Below are 19,488 nucleotides of genomic sequence, written 5' to 3' on the forward strand. Positions count from 1 at the left end.
ACGCGGTATGTAGTGCGGTTTCTTCGGTTTCCGTTCTTTGGTGTGGCACACTAGTGCCAACCCTTTGCTGGCATGTATGTCCACACCACCCTCTTGCATGACCTGAAAACTTGCTGAGATTTTCATTGCCGCCATTGCCATCAGCGACTTTCTCGCACTGTAAGACAGAACACATTTTTACGAACGTTGTTACAACGGCTTTGTATTTTCAAATTTCACTTTGCTCGTCTTTCCGAAAGGCACCTTTTATCGATATGTATTCCTTCCTGTAAATCGTTACTTTTGTGTTCCTGTAAACATCAGATATATGAATTATGCATTTTTAAGGAGAGTTCTCCATCCCCTCGCAATTTGAACCCACAGGGTTTGTCCGTGCTCTATCCTCTATTGCTGAGTGTCAAGCGACGAAGCAGCATGTCCCATTTTTTATGGCCTTAGTATGCCTCCACCAGTCTGAATTAAAAATACTGACCTCACAGACACAGAGCAGACATCCCAACTATAATGCTACCGAGTGTGGTTACGGATAGCATGGGCTCTTGGCTTCATTCTTGAGGGAATATTCATGAGGAGTTCTTTTTATTTTAATACAAAGGCAAGAAAGAGAGGATGGAGATGTGGAGGGATGGGGACAAAATGAGGAACAAAGGACAAAATAGAGGGAAACTTGGAGAATTTTTAATTGATGGTTTACCATTGAGAGGTACGTCTCAAAAAGTTTTGGATGGATTCGGAAGAAACTTGTTGGAAGAGTTGGTGACAGTTGGAGTTGGTGTTGGAAGAGTTGGAAGAGGGACAAGAACAAGCTGATTCGAATTTGGTTCAGGTATGGATTCATATCCGACCTATCAGTGGGATACAATTCGTAAAAACTGTTCAGCCTGGCGTAGGTACGTGCTCTTGCGAGTACCGTTCTAGTTTTTATTGTGCTCTAAGGCACATCGAAGAGCGTGAACGTTGATTATATGTGGGACAACAACGTTCCTATACTTCTCATATGCATTAGCAGAACAGCGTGTGGGATTTGAACACGGGATCCGAAAATCATGGGTCATGTGCTCTGATCAAAGTGTGAACCTGAATCATCCACATGATTGAAGCACAGGACTCACTAGCGGACCTCGAGAACACCCTCGCTGTCCTCTATCACTAAACCCACAGATGAGCAGACTCGTGGCTCATATTAAATGATCAACATTTTTTTCAATATTTCCTCAATTCAACGATTGTTTCCCATCATGCGTGTTAAACGAAAAGCGGGACGAAGCAATTAGTTCACTTTGTCTGTCTGTCCGGCAGTCAAAGATTATAATCATTCCAAATAGGAAACTTACTGTTTTTAAGGACGTCATAAAGAACACAAACAACAAGCACGAATAACGGTTGAACCGTGTTAAATAATGTGGTGGAAAAGATGCCGCATCAACGGCGGTAAATTTCCCAAAAACTTTTTCCTACGGCCTTTAAAATACTAATTTTATTTCAATTGAATTAGACAATTGAACATTGGGGAACACAAATCAACTTTTTTGCCATTTTCAAAACCCTTCTGTTTTGCAGCACTTTGACAAAATATTACGGCATTTTACGTCATCACGACCAAACAAATTTTCCGCTTGCAGACCATGCCCATGTCGTTGTTTCTCAAGACTGCGTGGGGTAAGGTGTTCTATGAACTCTCCAGTTTCTGATGTGATTGCATTTTGTCGTACCAAAATCACTGTGACCATAGACGGAGAATGTCTTCTTTGGAATTGCTTCGAGAAGAACGATGAAAATCTGCAATCACCTTGAGCACAGAGCACTGACTGAATCAAACCAATGTGGGAAGACTTGCAATTCTTCCTGATTCCCACAATCAACTAAAAAATCCACCAATGAAGCTTCACTTTCTTAGAATGAGGAATGTTGCATCGTTTCACCAAGTGTAGGTCGATTTCAGGTTTAAGGTGTTCGTGAAAGTGACTCCCATTGAACAAACAGTTGTGAAAACATCGTTCCTTAATATCTCAATCATCATCATCATCATCATCATCATCATCATCATCATCATCATCCATCCATTAATTGGGACTATACTCGATGCAGAGTGTTGGTGTTGCCGAAGCAGTCTCCTGGGCTATTGGGCACAATCCTGGACAGGTCACCACTCCGACGCAGGATACCAGCAAGCTGGCACTCGTTTTGCCATCCTCAGAAGGATGACAGGCTGAGTCAACCCCACCTGGTATTAATTAAATGACTGAGTAGGATTTGAACTCAGGACCCTAGGATCCCAAGCCTGCCACCCGAACCATTATGCTATCATCATCATCATCATCATCATCATCATCATCATCATCATCATCATCATCATTCCCAAGCCTGCCACCCCGACCATTAGACCAAGACCAGGCATCATCATCATCATCATCATCATCATCATCATCATCATCATCATCATTCCCAAGCCTGCCACCCCGACCATTAGACCAAGACCAGGCATCATCATCATCATCATCATCATTCCCAAGCCTGCCACCCGAACCATTATGCTATCATCATCATCATCATCATCATCATCATCATCATCATCATCATCATCATCATCATCATCATCATTCCCAAGCCTGCCACCCCGACCATTAGACCAAGACCAGGCATCATCATCATCATCATCATCATCATCATCATCATCATCATCATCATTCCCAAGCCTGCCACCCCGACCATTAGACCAAGACCAGGCATCATCATCATCATCATCATCATTCCCAAGCCTGCCACCAGAACCATTATGCTATCATCATCATCATCATCATCATCATCATCATCATTCCCAAGCCTGCCACCCCGACCATTAGACCAAGACCAGGCATCATCATCATCATCATCATCATCATCATTCCCAAGCCTGCCACCCCGACCATTAGACCAAGACCAGGCATCATCATCATCATCATCATCATCATCATTCCCAAGCCTGCCACCCCGACCATTAGACCAAGACCAGGCATCATCATCATCATCATCATCATCATCATCATCATCATCATCATCATCATCATCATCATCATTCCCAAGCCTGCCACCCCGACCATTAGACCAAGACCAGGCATCATCATCATCATCATTATCATCATCATCATCATCAACATCAACATCATTCCCAAGCCTGCCACCCCGACCATTAGACCAACACCAGGCATCATCATCATCATCATCATCATCATCATCATCATCATCATCATCATCATCATTCCCAAGCCTGCCACCCCGACCATTAGACCAAGACCAGGCATCATCATCATCATCATCATCATCATCATCATCATCATTCCCAAGCCTGCCACGCCGACCATTTGACCAACACCAGGCATCATCATCATCATCATCATCATTCCCAAGCCTGCCACCCCAACTATTAGACCAACACCAGGCATCATCATCATCATCATCATCATCATCATCATTCCCAAGCCTGCCACGCCGACCATTCGACCAACACCAGGCATCATCATCATCATCATCATCATCATCATCATTCCCAAGCCTGCCACCCCAACCATTAGACCAAAACCAGGCATCATCATCATCATCATCATCATCATCATCATCATCATCATCATCATTCCCAAGCCTGCCACGCCGACTATTCGACCAACACCAGGCATCATCATCATCATCATCATCATCATCATCATCATCATCATCATCATCATCATCATCATTCCCAAGCCTGCCACCCCGACCATTAGACCAACACCAGGCATCATCATCATCATCATTCCCAAACCTGCCACCCCAACCATTAGACCAACACCAGGCATCATCATCATCATCATCATCATCATCATCATCATCATCATCATCATCATCATCATCATCATTCCCAAGCCTGCCACCCCGACCATTAGACCAACACCAGGCATCATCATCATCATCATCATCATCATCATCATCATCATCATCATCATCATCATCATCATCATCATCATCATCATCGTGCTATACCTTTGATAGAGACTTGGTGTTGCAGGGGCAGTTTCTTGAGTTATACTGGGTGGTTTGTCATTGCCTTCCCAGCAGTCAGAGTAGGAAGTTTTAATTTGTTCAGGGTGATGGTGATATCTCGTGCCGTGTCCATGCCGTTTATGTGTTGTGTCTGTGCTGTGTCATGTCATGTCATGTTGTGCTGTGTTATGTTGTGTCGTACCGTGTCATGCCGTGTCGGTGTCGTGTCTATGCCGTTTATGTGTTGTGTCTGTGTTGTTCTGTGTCATGTCGTGTCATGTTGTGCTGTGTCATGTTGTGCTATGTCATGTTGTGTCATGCCGTGTTGTGCCGTTTTGTGATGTGTCATGCCGTGTCTGTGTTTTGCTGTGTCATGTTGTGCCATGTCATGTTGTGTCATGTTGTGCCATGTCATGTTGTGTCATGCCATGTTGTGCCCTTTTGTGCTGTCATGACGTGTCTGTGTTGTGCTGTGTCATGTGCTATGCCATGTTGTGCCATGTCATGTTGTGTCATGCCGTGTTGTGTCGTTTTGTGCTGTCATGACATGTCTGTGTTGTGTTGTGTCATGTCGTGCCATGTCATGCCATGTCTGCGTTGTGCTGCGTCATGTTGTGTCATGTGTCATGCCATGTTGTGCCATGTCATGTTGTGTCATGCCGTGTTGTGCCGTTTTGTGCTGTGCCATGCCATGTCTGTATTGTGCTGTCATGTTGTGCCATACCGTGGCATGCTGCGTCATGTCGTGTCTGTGTTGTGCTGTGTCATGCTGTGCCGTTTTGTGCCATGTCGTGCCGTTTCGTGCCATGTCCTGCCGTGTCATACTGTGTCTGTGTTGTGCTGTGTCATGTCGTGTCCATGCCACATCTGTTTTGTGCTGCGTCCTGTTGTGTCATGTCGTGTCGTGTCGTGCCGCGTCCATGACATGTCTCTGTTGTGTCTGTGTTGTGCTGTCATGTCGTGCCATGTTATGTTGTGCTATATCCTGCCGTGGCCATGCCATGTCTGTGTTGTGTCATGCTGTGTCTATGCCGTGTCTGTGTTGTGTCTGTGTCATGTCCATGTCTTGTGTCCATGCCATGCCATGTCTGTGTTGTGTCATGCTGTGTATATGCCGTGTCTGTGTTGTGTCTGTGTCATGTCCATGTCTTGTGTTCATGTTGTGCTGTGTCATGTTGTGTAATGCTGTGCCATGGCGTGTCGTGCTGTGTCATGCTGTGTCCATGTCATATCTGTGTTGTGCTGTGTCATGTTGTGCCCTGTCGTGCCATGTCGTGCCGTGTCTGTGTTGTGTCCACGCCATGCCGTGCCGTAATATGTTGTGCTGTGTCCTGCCGTGGTCGTGCTGTGTCTGTGTCATGTCATGCGGTGTCTGTGCCATGTCATGTTGTGTCCATGCCGTGTCTGTGTCGTGTCCATGTATTATCTGTGTTGTGCTGTGTCATGCCATGCCATAATATGTTGTGCTGTGTCCTGCTGTGGTCGTGCTGTGTCTGTGTCGTGTCCTGCAGTGTCTGTGCCATGTCATGTTGTGTCCATGCCATGTCTGTGTTGTGTCCGTATCATGTCCATGTCTTGCTGTGTCTATGTCGTGCTATGTCCATGTCATGCCACATCCATGCCATGTCCTTGTCATGTCATGTTGTGCCGTGTCCTGCTGTGGTCATGCCATGTCATGTTGTGTCCATGCCGTGTCTGTGTTGTGTCTGTGTCGTGTCCATGTATTATCTGTGTTGTGCTGTGTCATGCCATGCCATAATATGTTGTGCTGTGTCCTGCCGTGGTCGTGCTGTGTCTGTGTCGTGTCCTGCAGTGTCTGTGCCATGTCATGTTGTGTCCATGCCATGTCTGTGTTGTGTCCATGTCATGTCCATGTCTTGCTGTGCCCATGTTGTGCCATGTCCTTGTCGTGTCATGTTGTGCCATGTCCTGCCATGGTCGTGCCGTGTCTGTGTTGTGTCCGTGTCATGTCCATGTTTTGCCGTGTCCATGTTGTGCCATGTCCTTGTCGTGTCATGTTGTGCCGTGTCCTGCCATGGTCGTGCCGTGTATGTGTCATGTCCATGTTTTGCCGTGTCCATGTTGTGCCATGTCCTTGTCGTGTCATGTTGTGCCGTGTCCTGCCATGGTCGTGCCGTGTCTGTGTCGTGTCATGCTGTGTCTGTGCCATGTCATGTTGTGTCCATGCCATGTCTGTGTTGTGTCCATGTCATGTCCATGTCTTGCTGTGCCCATGTTGTGCCATGTCCTTGTCGTGTCATGTTGTGCCATGTCCTGCCATGGTCGTGCCGTGTCTGTGTTGTGTCCGTGTCATGTCCATGTTTTGCCGTGTCCATGTTGTGCCATGTCCTTGTCGTGTCATGTTGTGCCGTGTCCTGCCATGGTCGTGCCGTGTCTGTGTCATGTCCATGTTTTGCCGTGTCCATGTTGTGCCATGTCCTTGTCGTGTCATGTTGTGCCGTGTCCTGCCATGTTCGTGCCGTGTCTGTGTCATGTCCATGTTTTGCCGTGTCCATGTTGTGCCATGTCCTTGTCGTGTCATGTTGTGCCGTGTCCTGCCATGGTCGTGCCGTGTCTGTGTCGTGTCATGCCGTGTCTGTGTTGTGTCTGTGTCATGTCCATGTTTTGCTGTGTCCATGTTGTGCCATGTCCGTGTCGTGCCACGTCCATGCCATGTCCTTGTCGTGTCATATTGTGCCGTGTCCTGCTGTGGTCGTGCCGTGTCTGTGCCGTGTTTCTGCTCGAGTAAATAGTATATTTTAGTATAACTGATCGGTTTAGTATAACTATTGCTTTTATAATCAGTTTCACTGATTTATCAATTGATACAAAATCCATGAACCGTCAATTTAACGGAAAAACAAAACCTACCAATCTGTAGTGAACACGTGACCGTCCTTTTCACCTTCACTCACACCTGTATTGTCGCCATCTTTGTTTGAATTTCTCGCACAAGGCTCCAAACGATTCGGCTCCACAATTCCCCCAAAAGCGTTTCAATCACTAATTTTGTCTCCAATAGTTCCTTCAAAATCCCACTGATCAGTTTGACCATATCGAGAACCTTCAGAGTTGCTGACGACGGTGGAATCAGTATCGGAATCCAAGCTCGACGTGCACCGTTTCTCTCATGGAAACCGCCATTCGGATCAATATGGCTTCAAGGTGTGACGTCACAAACGAAATCGAAAATCCACACTTTAGGGCTTTCAAAAAATTTCAAACATTTTTTTCCCTTTAAATTAGACCTTGATTAATGATTTTTCAATGATTTTCAAATAAAATTTTTTTTTTCATTTGGGTTTCCCTTTTAATGTCCTTCTAATCGATGGTGCACACATTGAGCCGGCAGATTGTAGCTCGCAGCAGTAAATCATCACAGCTCTACGCGTTTCCAGGTTTCTATGCTGTTTTAAACGTCTCAAACCACGTCGAATGAAGGGGACAACTGATATGACATCTCTGTAACATGTGGATTACAGTGGCAGATACAAGCTCAGTTAGTTCAACCATGAAAAATCAGGGCAAATTCAACAACCTGGTGTGGTACAGGTATATTCACAAGGTAACCTCCTGCGTCTTCATCCATAAAGTGATCTTCAGGTTTCGTTCGTCTCACTCTCACCCATCAGGTTTTGTCTTGATGTCACAGAAGGTCCTTACCGGCGTCTTGGGGCAGGGGAATGCCAAGGCTTAAAGTAAGCTTATTGAAAATTTGTATTTTTGCCAATCCAAGTAAGATCATTCTTAGAAGATGGTGAGTAATGTCCAATAGCACATTAATTTATGTTTTCAAGCTTGCAAATTGTGGAATATTTATACAAACCAGGAACAAAATATAACATGTAATATCATAATATTTAAACGGCATTGATAGAATGGCTTCGAGGTACGCACACTCGCCTTGCCACTCAGCTGTCTTGCCATGCAATGCCGGATGCACGAGAACATGTCGGGCCCAATACATTTTTTGAAATATCATGCAATACATCATTCTGGCCCAATCTCTCAATGGTGAAGATTCATTTAAAATATATATCTCGTATCCAGATCTGGATTCGGATCTTCACCAAAATCGAATCTATCCTTCCTTGTCACGCGCACAATCTGTCCACCAAGTTTTGTCTGAAACCGTGCGTAAAACTTTGAGATATCTGTTCACAAGCAAACAAACAGATGAAAAATCACTCGTAGAGTGACAACTTGGCCAAACGGAATGGCACTCCGTAGAGAACATAGCTCCTCCAGGCTGAATAGTTTACATCTTGTATGCCACTGATAGGTCGGTTCTTATTCCGGACCTTAACCACAATCGAATTGGCTTGTTCTCGTCACCTAACCAACTTTTCCAGCTCGTTTTGCCACAAGTTGTCCACAACTTTTAGAGATAACATGCGATAGATGGTGAAGAATCACGTGAAAAAAAACTCGAATCCGTATCCGGATTCAGATCTTCACCAAGATCGAAGCACTTAATTCTTTTCACACACCCAACCTGTCCACCAAGTTTCATCCGAATCCGTCCTCAATCTTTTGAGATACCGTGCTATATATAGTTTTTAGTCCCATCTCTCAATAGTGAAGAATCACTTTAGAATTAAATAATTATTATATCCAGATCCGGATTCGGATTTTCACCAAAATTTAGCATTGCCGTCCTTGGCCGGTCACCTACACACACACACACACACACACACACACACACACACACACACACACACACACACACACACACACACACACACACACACACACACACACACAAAATTCAAAATGATTGCTTGAAAACTGTGGCCAAAAATCGAGTGACAACAAACAAACAAACAGACAGACAAACGCTACAGACCAACATACTTGGCAAAAAAAATTTTTCCCGCCAAGTAACAAACAGACAGGGATGACAACATACATAACCTCCTTCGACATTCGGTGACGGAGGTAATAAAGGAAGAAGGTTGCTCATCTCTTTCTATATTTTATTGAACAAAGCATGAAATATCAAATGTTTCCCAAATTAATTGAATTTGAACAAAATGGTTGTTTCATGTCCTCCAAGTATGCTGCATCGGAGTGGCGACCAGGCCACGATTGTATCCCTCGGCCAGGGGTCTCCAACCTTTTTGGGCGGAGAGCCACAGAACCAAAGTGGTGAGGGGCGGAGGGCCGCATCCCAAAAAAGGATGCTAAATTCCGAAAAAAAAATATAATTAATATGCGGAAACTTCAACAAAAATTAGTGCTGAATATATTTTTCTTGCCAACGAATACGATAAATAAATAATCGTGTTAAAAACACGTGTCTAATATGAATCAAAATTATTATAAAAATTACAGAACACTTTGATCATTGACCCTGACAAATTGGCAGTATCGCGGGCCGCATTGTAATGTAAACTTAATACGGCACCGCGGGCCGCATAAATCCGTCGAAGGGGCCGCATGTGGCCCGTGGGCCGCAGGTTGGAGACCCCTGCCCTAGGCAATAAAACTTCCATGGCAGCATGATGCGGCTGACGGAGTACGAAGGATCATCCATCCATCCTCCAAATATAAAATAATACGATTTATTAATTGTACAAGATATTTCATTTGTTCGCATGAGATGAAGCGACCCATTGTCTGACAAGATGAACATTTTCATGTATTTGTATGAAAATAACTTTCAATCATTTTCTACATTCTTCCGCTTCATCTCTAACCAGTCCTAATTATTCCCAGCTTGTCGTGTGGTCTGCCATAAGGAACGGTTCAGGTCCTAGTCTTTCTGCAACCGGCTGGTCAGCCATGAGGTTCGACTAAATGTGGCTTGGGGAGGAATTTGTAATTTGTTAAGTGCACCGCTGATACTTCACCGACTCTTTACAAACCACCCTGGGATCTTAATAACGCGCACCAGTAACCAGTGCCGGCGAACGGCTCCTACAGGTGAAAGTCCTTACGCGGGACGGTACAAGCATTGATGGCTCTCCCTTCGTATGAAATTCCAGGGTGAGAGTTTTAAGCTCGGTCGAGATTCGAACCCAAGCTGGACAGCTCAACAACGAGTGCGCACACCTCGAAACCCAGGCTGGACAGCTCAACAACGAGTGCGCACACCTCGAAACCCAGGCTGGACAGCTCAACAACGAGTGCGCACACCTCGAAACCCACCCTGCAAGCCACTAAAATCACTTCCCAACAAACAAAGCAGATTATCCTGCGTTGGGAAGAAATGTCAAACGACTAATGCGTTGCTGCAAGTCTCGTCACATCTTATGCTCTCATCAGGAATTCTTGAACAAGCCAAAATGAATGTAGAAGAGCCAATAGCTTGGATCTGAGACAGACGTAGTTTTTTGTAGATGCAGTTACAACATTTCTCTTTTCTTACAATTTATAGGAACAAGAAAATTTGTTGCCACAGTGAGCAAGACAGAGTATTATTTACTCACCTAGCAGGTAAGTTCACCTGGGTGTTCCATGCTCAGCGGTGTCGCGACCGTGCGGACTCCATGCGGCGCGGAGCCTGCAATGAAAGCAGACACATGTTACAAACATATTTATTGTCTGCAGCAGTGGCCCCGGAGGCATAGGATTCCACTTAACATTAACCCCCCCACACACACACGGAATGCACTATCGTGTGATATTTCCACACCCACAAAGACTGAGCTTCTTGCGTCCTCACTTCATCAATTCACTTTCTCTCCTCCCAGCTTTGTCTCCAAATCAGACACCTTTACATCCTCATGAGCCATGACAGGCATGGACATAGAAAGTGCTTTCTGCGGGTTTTATAGTGGCATTTTTTGATGACAACTTTGCAGATCAACACTTGCTGCAACTGAAAAAGGAAGCCTGGATAATTTCCTCTGCCACCAAAGGTGCGCAGAGGTTATGTTTTCATCCATGTTTGTTTGTGAACACGATATCTCAAGAAGTTATCGACCAATTCGGACGAAACTTGGTGGACAGGTTGGGAGTGTGACAAGGACGAATCGATTCGATTTTGGTGAAGATGCGGATCTGGATACGAGAAGTAATTTTTTTTTTATAAGTGATTCTTCAGCATTGAGAGATAGGGCCAAAAAGAAGAAATTTTTCACGATATTTGAAATAAATTTTTCAAATAAAAATAAATAAAGCACGATATCTCAAACAGTTATGGACATATTATTACAAAACTTGGTGGACGAGTTTGGTAGGTGACGAGAACAAGTCGATTCGGTTTTCGTTAAGGTCCGGATGCAGATCCTGCCTCTGAGTGGGAGACAAATTGTACTCGAACTCTTCCGCAATGTTTCGTCTGGATATCTGGATCTGGATCTGCGATATCTGGATCTTCACCAAAATTTAATCAATTCGTCCTAGTTGCACACAGAATCTTCCCGCCAAGTTTTGTCAGAATCCATCTATAATTTTTTTGAGATATCCTACTGACAGATAAACAGACAGACAAACAGAGGTGGAAACATAACCTCCATCCACCTTCGGTAGCGGAGGTAAAGATGTGCCTGGCGGAGGTATGCACTCCACCGAGTGCTGTTCTTGTGCACTCTGCTTTCATGTTATCCTGTTCTACAGCTTGGTGAGCACTGGGAGAGTTACATTCACCACTTCTGCAAACAAGAAGGTGCAGAAACAATTAAAGAAAGGAAACAAAGGGAGAAAGACAAACAACGAACACATGCCACACAGACTGTTTGTAGTTGCAGAGCCGGACATCCCGGCGCCAGGTCCTCGCCCAACATTGGAGTTTCGTGGCTCACACACCTTGGATGGCTGGGGCTCCTCTTGGCTGCGGTTCCATATATAGCGCTCCAGCCAAGGGTTACCACTTGGAATATGTGTTCCATATAAATATCTACGTTTCCCAAACCTAGACCTGAAGGGCACTCATTGAAAATGCAATTTTAGTGAAAATGAAATTCGGTTGTTCTGAGTTATTAGTCATGCGAGTAACTCAGAACAACCACAATATTGTAAGAACATGAGAGTGCATGATATGGGGGGGCTGTTTTTTTTGTTTTTTTTTACAGAAGATAAAAACAACTCTGTATTCAAAATTGCAGCCTGTAAACTGTAACAATAATAAACATAATTTACCCGATTTTATCTAAAATATTTGGCTAATTCTGGAAGGAGAGAGAGAGAGAAGAGACAAGAGACAAGAGACAAGAGACGTGCACACTCTCCTTTGAGCCGTCCAGCCTGGATTTACAGATGTCCGCTACAAACTGAGTGCCGTCCATTGGATGGATGATAAGCCAGAATACTCGTCTGCCATCACTGGAGGCGTTGGTGGACGATAAAGATCCCGTATGCCTTTTGGGGGAGAGTAGGCAAGCATCCTGAACAAATCAAAACTTCCTGCTCTGACTGCTGGGAACACAACGGCAAACCACCCGGCATAACTTGCTTCGGCAACACCAACGCTCCGCCAAAGGTCCAGCACATTGTTGATGGTGACGATGATTGAGATATTAAGGAAATATGGTTTTCAAAACTGTTTGTTCAATGACTAATGGGACATCACTTTGGCTCACACTTCAAACCTCAAATCAACCTCCCTTTGGTGAAACTGTGCAACATTCCTCCTTCAAAGAAAGTGTGGATTCAGTGCTGGATTTTTCAGTTGATTGCGGAAATCAGGAAGATTTACAAGTCTTCCCACACTGGCTTGATTATTGCAGGGATGGAAGATTTTCAACGTTCTTCTCAAAACAATATTCCAACCAGACATTCCTGGATTGCTGTCTCATTGATTTTGGTAGTAGTTCAATCACAACTGATGTGACTCCTTGGGTGGGTTTAATGTTTGCGTCACTTGTTGTTCTACTTTCTGCTGGAATACTAAGAATATTCCATCGATATATTGAGTCTGTGTGAGCTTTCTCACTCTTTGGCTTGATTTCTTAATTTGCTGATCAACAGGTGATGCTATCAGTTTAATATGAAATTCCAATGAAATGCTTAAAGCATCAAAACTTTGAAAGAAAGCTGCTTCTGGGAAAATTGTTATGAGAAAATCCACAACTATCTGTCTCTGTCTCTGTCTGTCTGTCTGTCTGTCTGTCTGTCTCTCTCTCTCGCTCGATCTCGCTCTCTGTCTGTCTGTCTGTCTGTCTCTCTCTCTCTCGCTCTCTGTCTCTCTCTCTCGCTCGATCTCGCTCTCTGTCTGTCTGTCTGTCTGTCTCTCTCTCTCTCGCTCTCTGTCTCTCTCTCTGTCTCTCTCTCGCTCTCTGTCTGTCTGTCTGTCTGTCTCTCTCGCTCACTCTCGCTCTCTGTCTGTCTGTCTGTCTGTCTCTCTCTATCTCTCTCTGTGTCTCTCTCTGTCTCTCTGTCTCCCTGTCTCTCTCTGTATGTCTGTCTGTCTGTCTCTCTCTCTCTCTCGCTCTCTCTCTCTCCCTCGTTCTTCTCTCTCTGTCTGTCTGTCTGTCTGTCTCTCTCTCGTCTCTGTCTCTCTCTGTCTCTCTCTCTCTCTCTCGCTCTCTGTCTCTGTCTCCCTGTCTCTCTCTGTCTGTCTCTGTCTCTCTCTGTCTGTCTGTCTTTCTCGCTCTCTCTACCTCTCTGTCTCTCTGTCTCTCTCTCTCCCTCTCTCTCTGTCTGTCTCGCTCTCTCTGTCTTTCTCTGTCTCTCTCTCTTGCTCTCACTGTCTCTCTCTGTCTCTCTCTCTGTCTGTCCGTCTGCCTCTCTCTCTGTCTGTCTCTCCTTGTCTGTCTCTGTCTCACCTCCTGACACAACTCAGGTTGTGCATCCAATGAAGGGAGGGGTTCTGTGATGAAAGGGTGAAAACTTCAATGGTGATCGGTTTCTAATTGATGATCCGGATTGTCTTTGAAGCAGGCAGTCAATATTAATCAGATATATATATATATATATATCTATATCTATCTCTATCTCTATCTCTATCTCTATCTCTATCTCTATCTCTATCTCTATCTCTATCTCTATCTCTATCTCTCTCTCTCTCTCTCTCTATCTCTATCTCTATCTCTATCTCTATCTCTATCTCTATCTCTCTCTCTCATCCCAGATCAGATCAGATCATGAACCATGCTCTCTTCAAAGCATCAGTGCTGCCGAAGCAGTTTATACGGCTCAAGTTACAAACCTGGATGGGTCGTCATTCCGACACAAGAAGTCAGGGAAGGGATTTTGAATTTGTTCATGGTGCCGGCAATAAGAGCTTGCCTACTCTTAAAGAAGGACATCGTGGGATCTTTAACATCCACCAACTCATGCCGACAGATGGGACAACCACTACAATGTCCATCCAAGGAATGGCATCCACATTCATGAACCACGCTGCCTGTGAAACTACAGGATGACATCTTATAGCTGGGTCAGGATTCAAACCTCGGCTAGATAGCATCGAGACGAGAGTACAAACCTCTTGGCCACCCTGCCAACCCTCTCTTATATCAACAACACAATACATGTGATTATGACTCAAAGAACATAAAAATTTGAGGCAAGTATTTCAGACAATACGAAACAGATCAATAAAAAAAAACACTTTTCCTCACATTTTCTCTTTCTTCTTCTGTCTTATAACTACATAATACGCACATTCTCAGTCCAAGCTCTGCTGCTGACCCAGCCGAGGTGGTGAAGCACCACCATTGGATGATCAACCAGGAGGTTCAAATAAAACACCAAAGTCTAAAGTCTGAACAACCCGATCGTGATTGGGTGACCCAACTTGTTACGTCATAACTCACATTCCCAGTTATATTTGGTCAAGGGGATTTTGGGTTGTGCTTCCTTTTCAAACATAGTGTTTAAGTGCCAAGGTGCACCACAATGTGTGTGGGCTACTGAAATCCCAGGTGGACCAGATCTTACAGGTCATGCAGCTCTCCCTCTCTAAACATGTCACTAATGAGCCACCTTAAAGTTGTCGACCATCAATCCGATTGTGACAGAACAATACTCCTGAGACTAGTTCAGGCATTATAATTCAAATCCTTAATATTGTTACCTCCAGCTGACACACGATTTCCTGGGTACCAGTGCTGTGTCGACACCACCATTCCTACAGCTCTCTTCCTTTATATTTCAAGTTATATTGTTCCTTTCCAAAGGAAGAATGGTTGCCTTCATGACCATGTTGCTTGTCAATTTTTACAGGAGAACCTCACCTCCTTGGTTTGCTTTTGTGTGCTATGAACGACATTAATTTTTATGCTTATGAGTGATTATCTGGAAACTCCGGCATCACGTCTTTAGATACACTTTGGTTTGTTCTTTTCAAAACGAATTCATTGAACGCGTCACTTCGCTGACCATAGTTGAACAACATAACTTGTACATCCATCCACCAGGATCATACTCTGTGCAGAGTAGTTGGTGCTGCCTACGCAGTCTCCTTGGCTATTGTGCACAATCCTGGATTGGTCGCCACTCCGACACAGGATACCAGCAAGCTGGCACTCATTTTTGCTGACCTCAGAAGGATGCCAGGCAGTCAACCCCACCTGGTATTAATTCAACAGCTGAATGGGATTTGAACTCAGACTCCTGGGATACCAAAGGGATACCAAACCCACCACCCTAACCATCAAGCCCACGCCAGTCATAACTTGTACTGTATATGTTTCAGTGAAGCAATCGTTTATCGACGGTCAATATTTGCAATTTTTTTTTTATTCCAGAAACATTTTGTTCACTGCGAACAACCCAGCGTTCATTTTAATCATTCGTCAAAAAAACAATTTTATGAAGTCGTTTTATGTACCCTGGGACCAGATGTTAAACCATCTTGTTTTTCAAATTGCAAACTGCAATTCTCATCGAGTCATCAATAATCCCCCGCCTTGAAGGCCTAGCCTAGCGCGAGATGCAGCGCCATCTTGATACACCGCCATGTCAATAAATCCGTGGGTTTGGACGCTGAGCGTCTGGAATTCAGCCCGCCACCTCCAGACATCAGATAGTCAGACATATGGGCTATTGTGTTCAACTACAGTCAACGAAGCGATGGGACGGGTTGAGTGCTTGATGTGGAGGCCTAGCTTGGTGCTAGACATAATGCCGTAACGACGTCCCAGTGAAAAGAGTGTGACAGACAGACGGACAGAGAAATCCAACTACTTTAATGTACCGTATCGACTACTTTTGTGCATCCGGATGTTGAGCTCCTCCTTGGAACAATACATTTTGTCCTGTTGTTACATTTGTATGCCTGGTGTTGGCTTAATGGTTCGGGTGGTGAGGACGGTGGGCTTGGGATCCTTGGATCCTGAGTTCAAATCCCACTCAGCTGTTGTAATTAATACCAGGTGGGGTTGACTCTGCCTGTCATCCTTCCGAGGTCGGCAAAATGAGTGCCGGCTTGCTAGTACCCTGTGTCAGAGTGGCGACCCGTCCAAGATTGTGCCAAATACCCATCAGACTGCTTAGGCAGCACCAACTACTCTGCACAGAGTATGGTCCGAATGGATGGATGAATGTTACATTTGTTTCATACTGAATATTCATACTTAAAATCCCCACTGCAACACGAGGGAGATAACATCTCAATAATGGCATGTTGCAGCCGGAGTGAAGCCGTCATGTCAGGGTGGTCATTTTTATTCCTCCCTGGTGCAGTTGATAATGAACTCACAAACCAAAGCTTGTATTGGAAAAACTTTTAAACAGCTTAACAAAACAATTCCTCACAACGATTCAATTACATGCACAAAGCGTTTCTGGAAACTATTGCTACTGCAACAGCAAAATTAATTGTTCAAAGATAATTGGGTAAATTTAAAAAGCAAATAAATTATCACTTTATTTAAAAAAAAAAGGAAACAAAACCAATACAAAAGAAGTGTAACAAAGTATAGATGGCAGTAAAACTTTTTTTTTTCTTCTAATTTCTATTTTTTATATATACATGTCGAGGTTCATGGAAGAGATGAGTCAAAATTTTGGGAATGATTAAATAAATTATAAAAACAAAAAAAACCTTCAGGTACAGATGGGGTTTCCCTCACCATCATGGGTGGAAAGTTGTTGTTGTTGTTGTTCGTCTTTCGGCTGCTCCTGTTAAGGGTCGCCACAGCGGATCATCCGTTATGATCCGCATACTGATTTGGCACAGGTTTTACGCCGGATGCCCTTCCTGACGCAACCCTGGTCGCCTCTTATGACACAGGGATAAGGATTGGGTTTCGCCATGATTCCGGGCTGCCCTACACCCTCTCATAGCGTGGCCCAGTGCAGAGCTCCCATCCTCAAGCGATCCTCAAACCCAAGCCTCCGGGTAGCCGGATTACAGGTGCACGCCACTACACATGGGTGGAAAGTTGTGATGTAAAAATTTACCAGCCAGGGCCATAGAGAGGACAAAGAGACATGAATAGGTGAGCATCTGACCTCTCGACCTGAACTGAACCTGTGAGTTTACAATAGAAGAGGCCACGACCTCCATAATTTCAAAAAATAATCTTGTCTCTTTCCTTTATTAAGTTGTTCTCCATGTAGTTTCTTAACCTCAACGTCTAAAGCAGATTCAGTAGAAATACGGGATTATGTTTTTAACAATTTTTTAACAATAAAAAAGAAGTTAATCTTATTTTTTGGATTTAACAATGCGGTTTGTTTATTCAGCTGGAAGCAAAGCTTAGAGTTGTGGGCACTTAGCTTTGAGCTATCTAGCATGGTGGCATCCTGGTGTTTCGCTTAGAGGATGAGGTCGCGAAGTGTGCCTCTTAAGGCCATTGAGATGGAGGACCCATCTGACGGGCCCGGTCGTCGATGGACGTTAATGATGCAACTTTGTTTCACAAAAAGTAGGTGACTTATCGGTAGTACCCTGAACTTTTTTTTTTTACCTTCATTCAGACATCAGGCCTGAGTAACGGGTTCGTGAAAGACTCGAGTCAGAGCAATTACGGTTACCCTCTGGCCGAACACACCAAACGATGGGAATAAATGTGGCTATTAACGAAGAAGCATGTGGGCTGTTAGTCAATTTGAAAGTCGAACAGGATTTGTGTATTGCATCACTGAATTTGGAAGCCAACTATTTAAGGACTAAAGGTCAACTCAAGGTCAAACTTCTAAAATCATCAGTTTTTGTCTGAAAAAAATCATTAATTTTCATCTGATTGACTTCAACGTTAAAGAGCAATTGCATATTGCATCACTGAATTGGGAAAGCAACTATTTTTGAGATCAAAAGGTCAAAGATCATCTCAAGGGCAAACATCTAAAAGAATCAATTTTCAACTGAAAAATCATCAATTTTCATCCTATTAACTTGAAAGTTGAACAGGATTTGCATCGTCCATCACTGAATTGGGAAAGCAACTATTTTTGAGGTCAAAAGGTCAAAGTTCAATCCAAGGTCAAACTTCTAAAATCATCAAATTTCATCTGAAAAATTGTCAATTTTTGTCTGATCGACCTGAAAATTAAGTTGCAATTGCACAGTGCATCGCTGAATTTGGATACCAACTATTTTTGAGGTAAAAAGGTCAAAGGTCATACTTCTAAAATCATGAATTTCAATCTGAAAAATAATAAATTTACATCTGATTGACCTGAGATTTGATTATGATTGTAAATTTTAATCTTAATTAAATGGACCATTTGATATATCCATGGCAAACTTCGGAGAGGGGGGGGGGTGGATTTTTTTATTTTCCTGCTCCGCATGACGTCTTTTTCTTGTTTTATGGCAATCGCCTACCGGTCACAATTTTAAACCGATCTTCAACAAACATTACCACCTGGTAGAGTTCGTCATAAGCAAGAAGCGTATTGTTTTTGACGTCAAAAGGTCAACATAGGCCAAAGGTCAACAACTTCGTCAGATTTCTAAAATCCTCAATTTTCATATGATTGACTTGAAATTTGAAAATAATTTACAAATCAGATCACTGAATTCAACCACGAATTGGTTTTGAGGTCAACATTAGCCAAAAGGTCAACATAGGCCGAATTTCTGAAATCCTCAAATTTCACTCTATTGACTTGAAATTTGAACAGGATATGCATATCAGGTCAGTGACTTCAACCACTGATTACTTTTGAGGTCAACATAGGCTAAAATATCAACATAGGCCAAAGGCCAACAACTTAGGAACTAAAACCCTCAATTTTCATGCGATTGACTTGAAATTTGAAGACAATTTGCATATCAGGTCACTGGATTCAATGAACAAGTATTTTGGGGGTCAACATAGATCAAAATGTCGACATCGGCCAGATTTCTAAAATTGTCAATTTTCATCCAATTGACTTGAAATTTGAAGAGGACGTTAGTGAATATTTGGTCATTGAATTCACCCACCAATTATTATTAAGGTCAAATTTATTTTATGGATTTCGCAAGTATCATGCTACGCATGACATCTTTCTTGTTTGTTTGTCTGTCTGCAAATAATGAATGCACTGACATTGGCCACACAAACCACCTGGTGTTGGCTAGTATTACATGTCATCTTTTTTACAGTACTGTATTACATGCATGTACGTCTATAAAGTATGTACAATTTGAATGAGAGTACGTCTATAAAGTAT

The 19,488-nt window shown here is 43.6% G+C and overlaps 1 protein-coding gene across 1 annotated transcript in view; it reads right to left on the bottom strand.

Moving 5' to 3' along the window:
* The window catches only part of LOC147035643 (uncharacterized), a 19,836-nt gene extending 9,258 nt beyond the window's left edge, over window positions 1-10,578 (bottom strand). The window contains exons 1-3 of the mRNA XM_085845815.1: window positions 10,425-10,578; window positions 7,532-7,662; window positions 1-157 (exon numbers count right to left, since the gene is read on the bottom strand). The exon at window positions 1-157 is cut by the window's left edge and continues 1,268 nt beyond it. Of these exons, the coding sequence (XP_085701941.1) occupies window positions 1-141 (141 nt within the window). The 5' untranslated portion in view covers window positions 142-157; window positions 7,532-7,662; window positions 10,425-10,578. The remainder of the gene's footprint in view (window positions 158-7,531; window positions 7,663-10,424) is intronic.
* Window positions 10,579-19,488: the final 8,910 nt, after the last annotated feature.

The sequence above is a fragment of the Eptatretus burgeri genome, chromosome 1 (assembly GCF_056783735.1).
Source record: "Eptatretus burgeri isolate ZD-2024b chromosome 1, Ebu_testis_v1, whole genome shotgun sequence".
Taxonomy (NCBI): domain Eukaryota; kingdom Metazoa; phylum Chordata; class Myxini; order Myxiniformes; family Myxinidae; genus Eptatretus; species Eptatretus burgeri.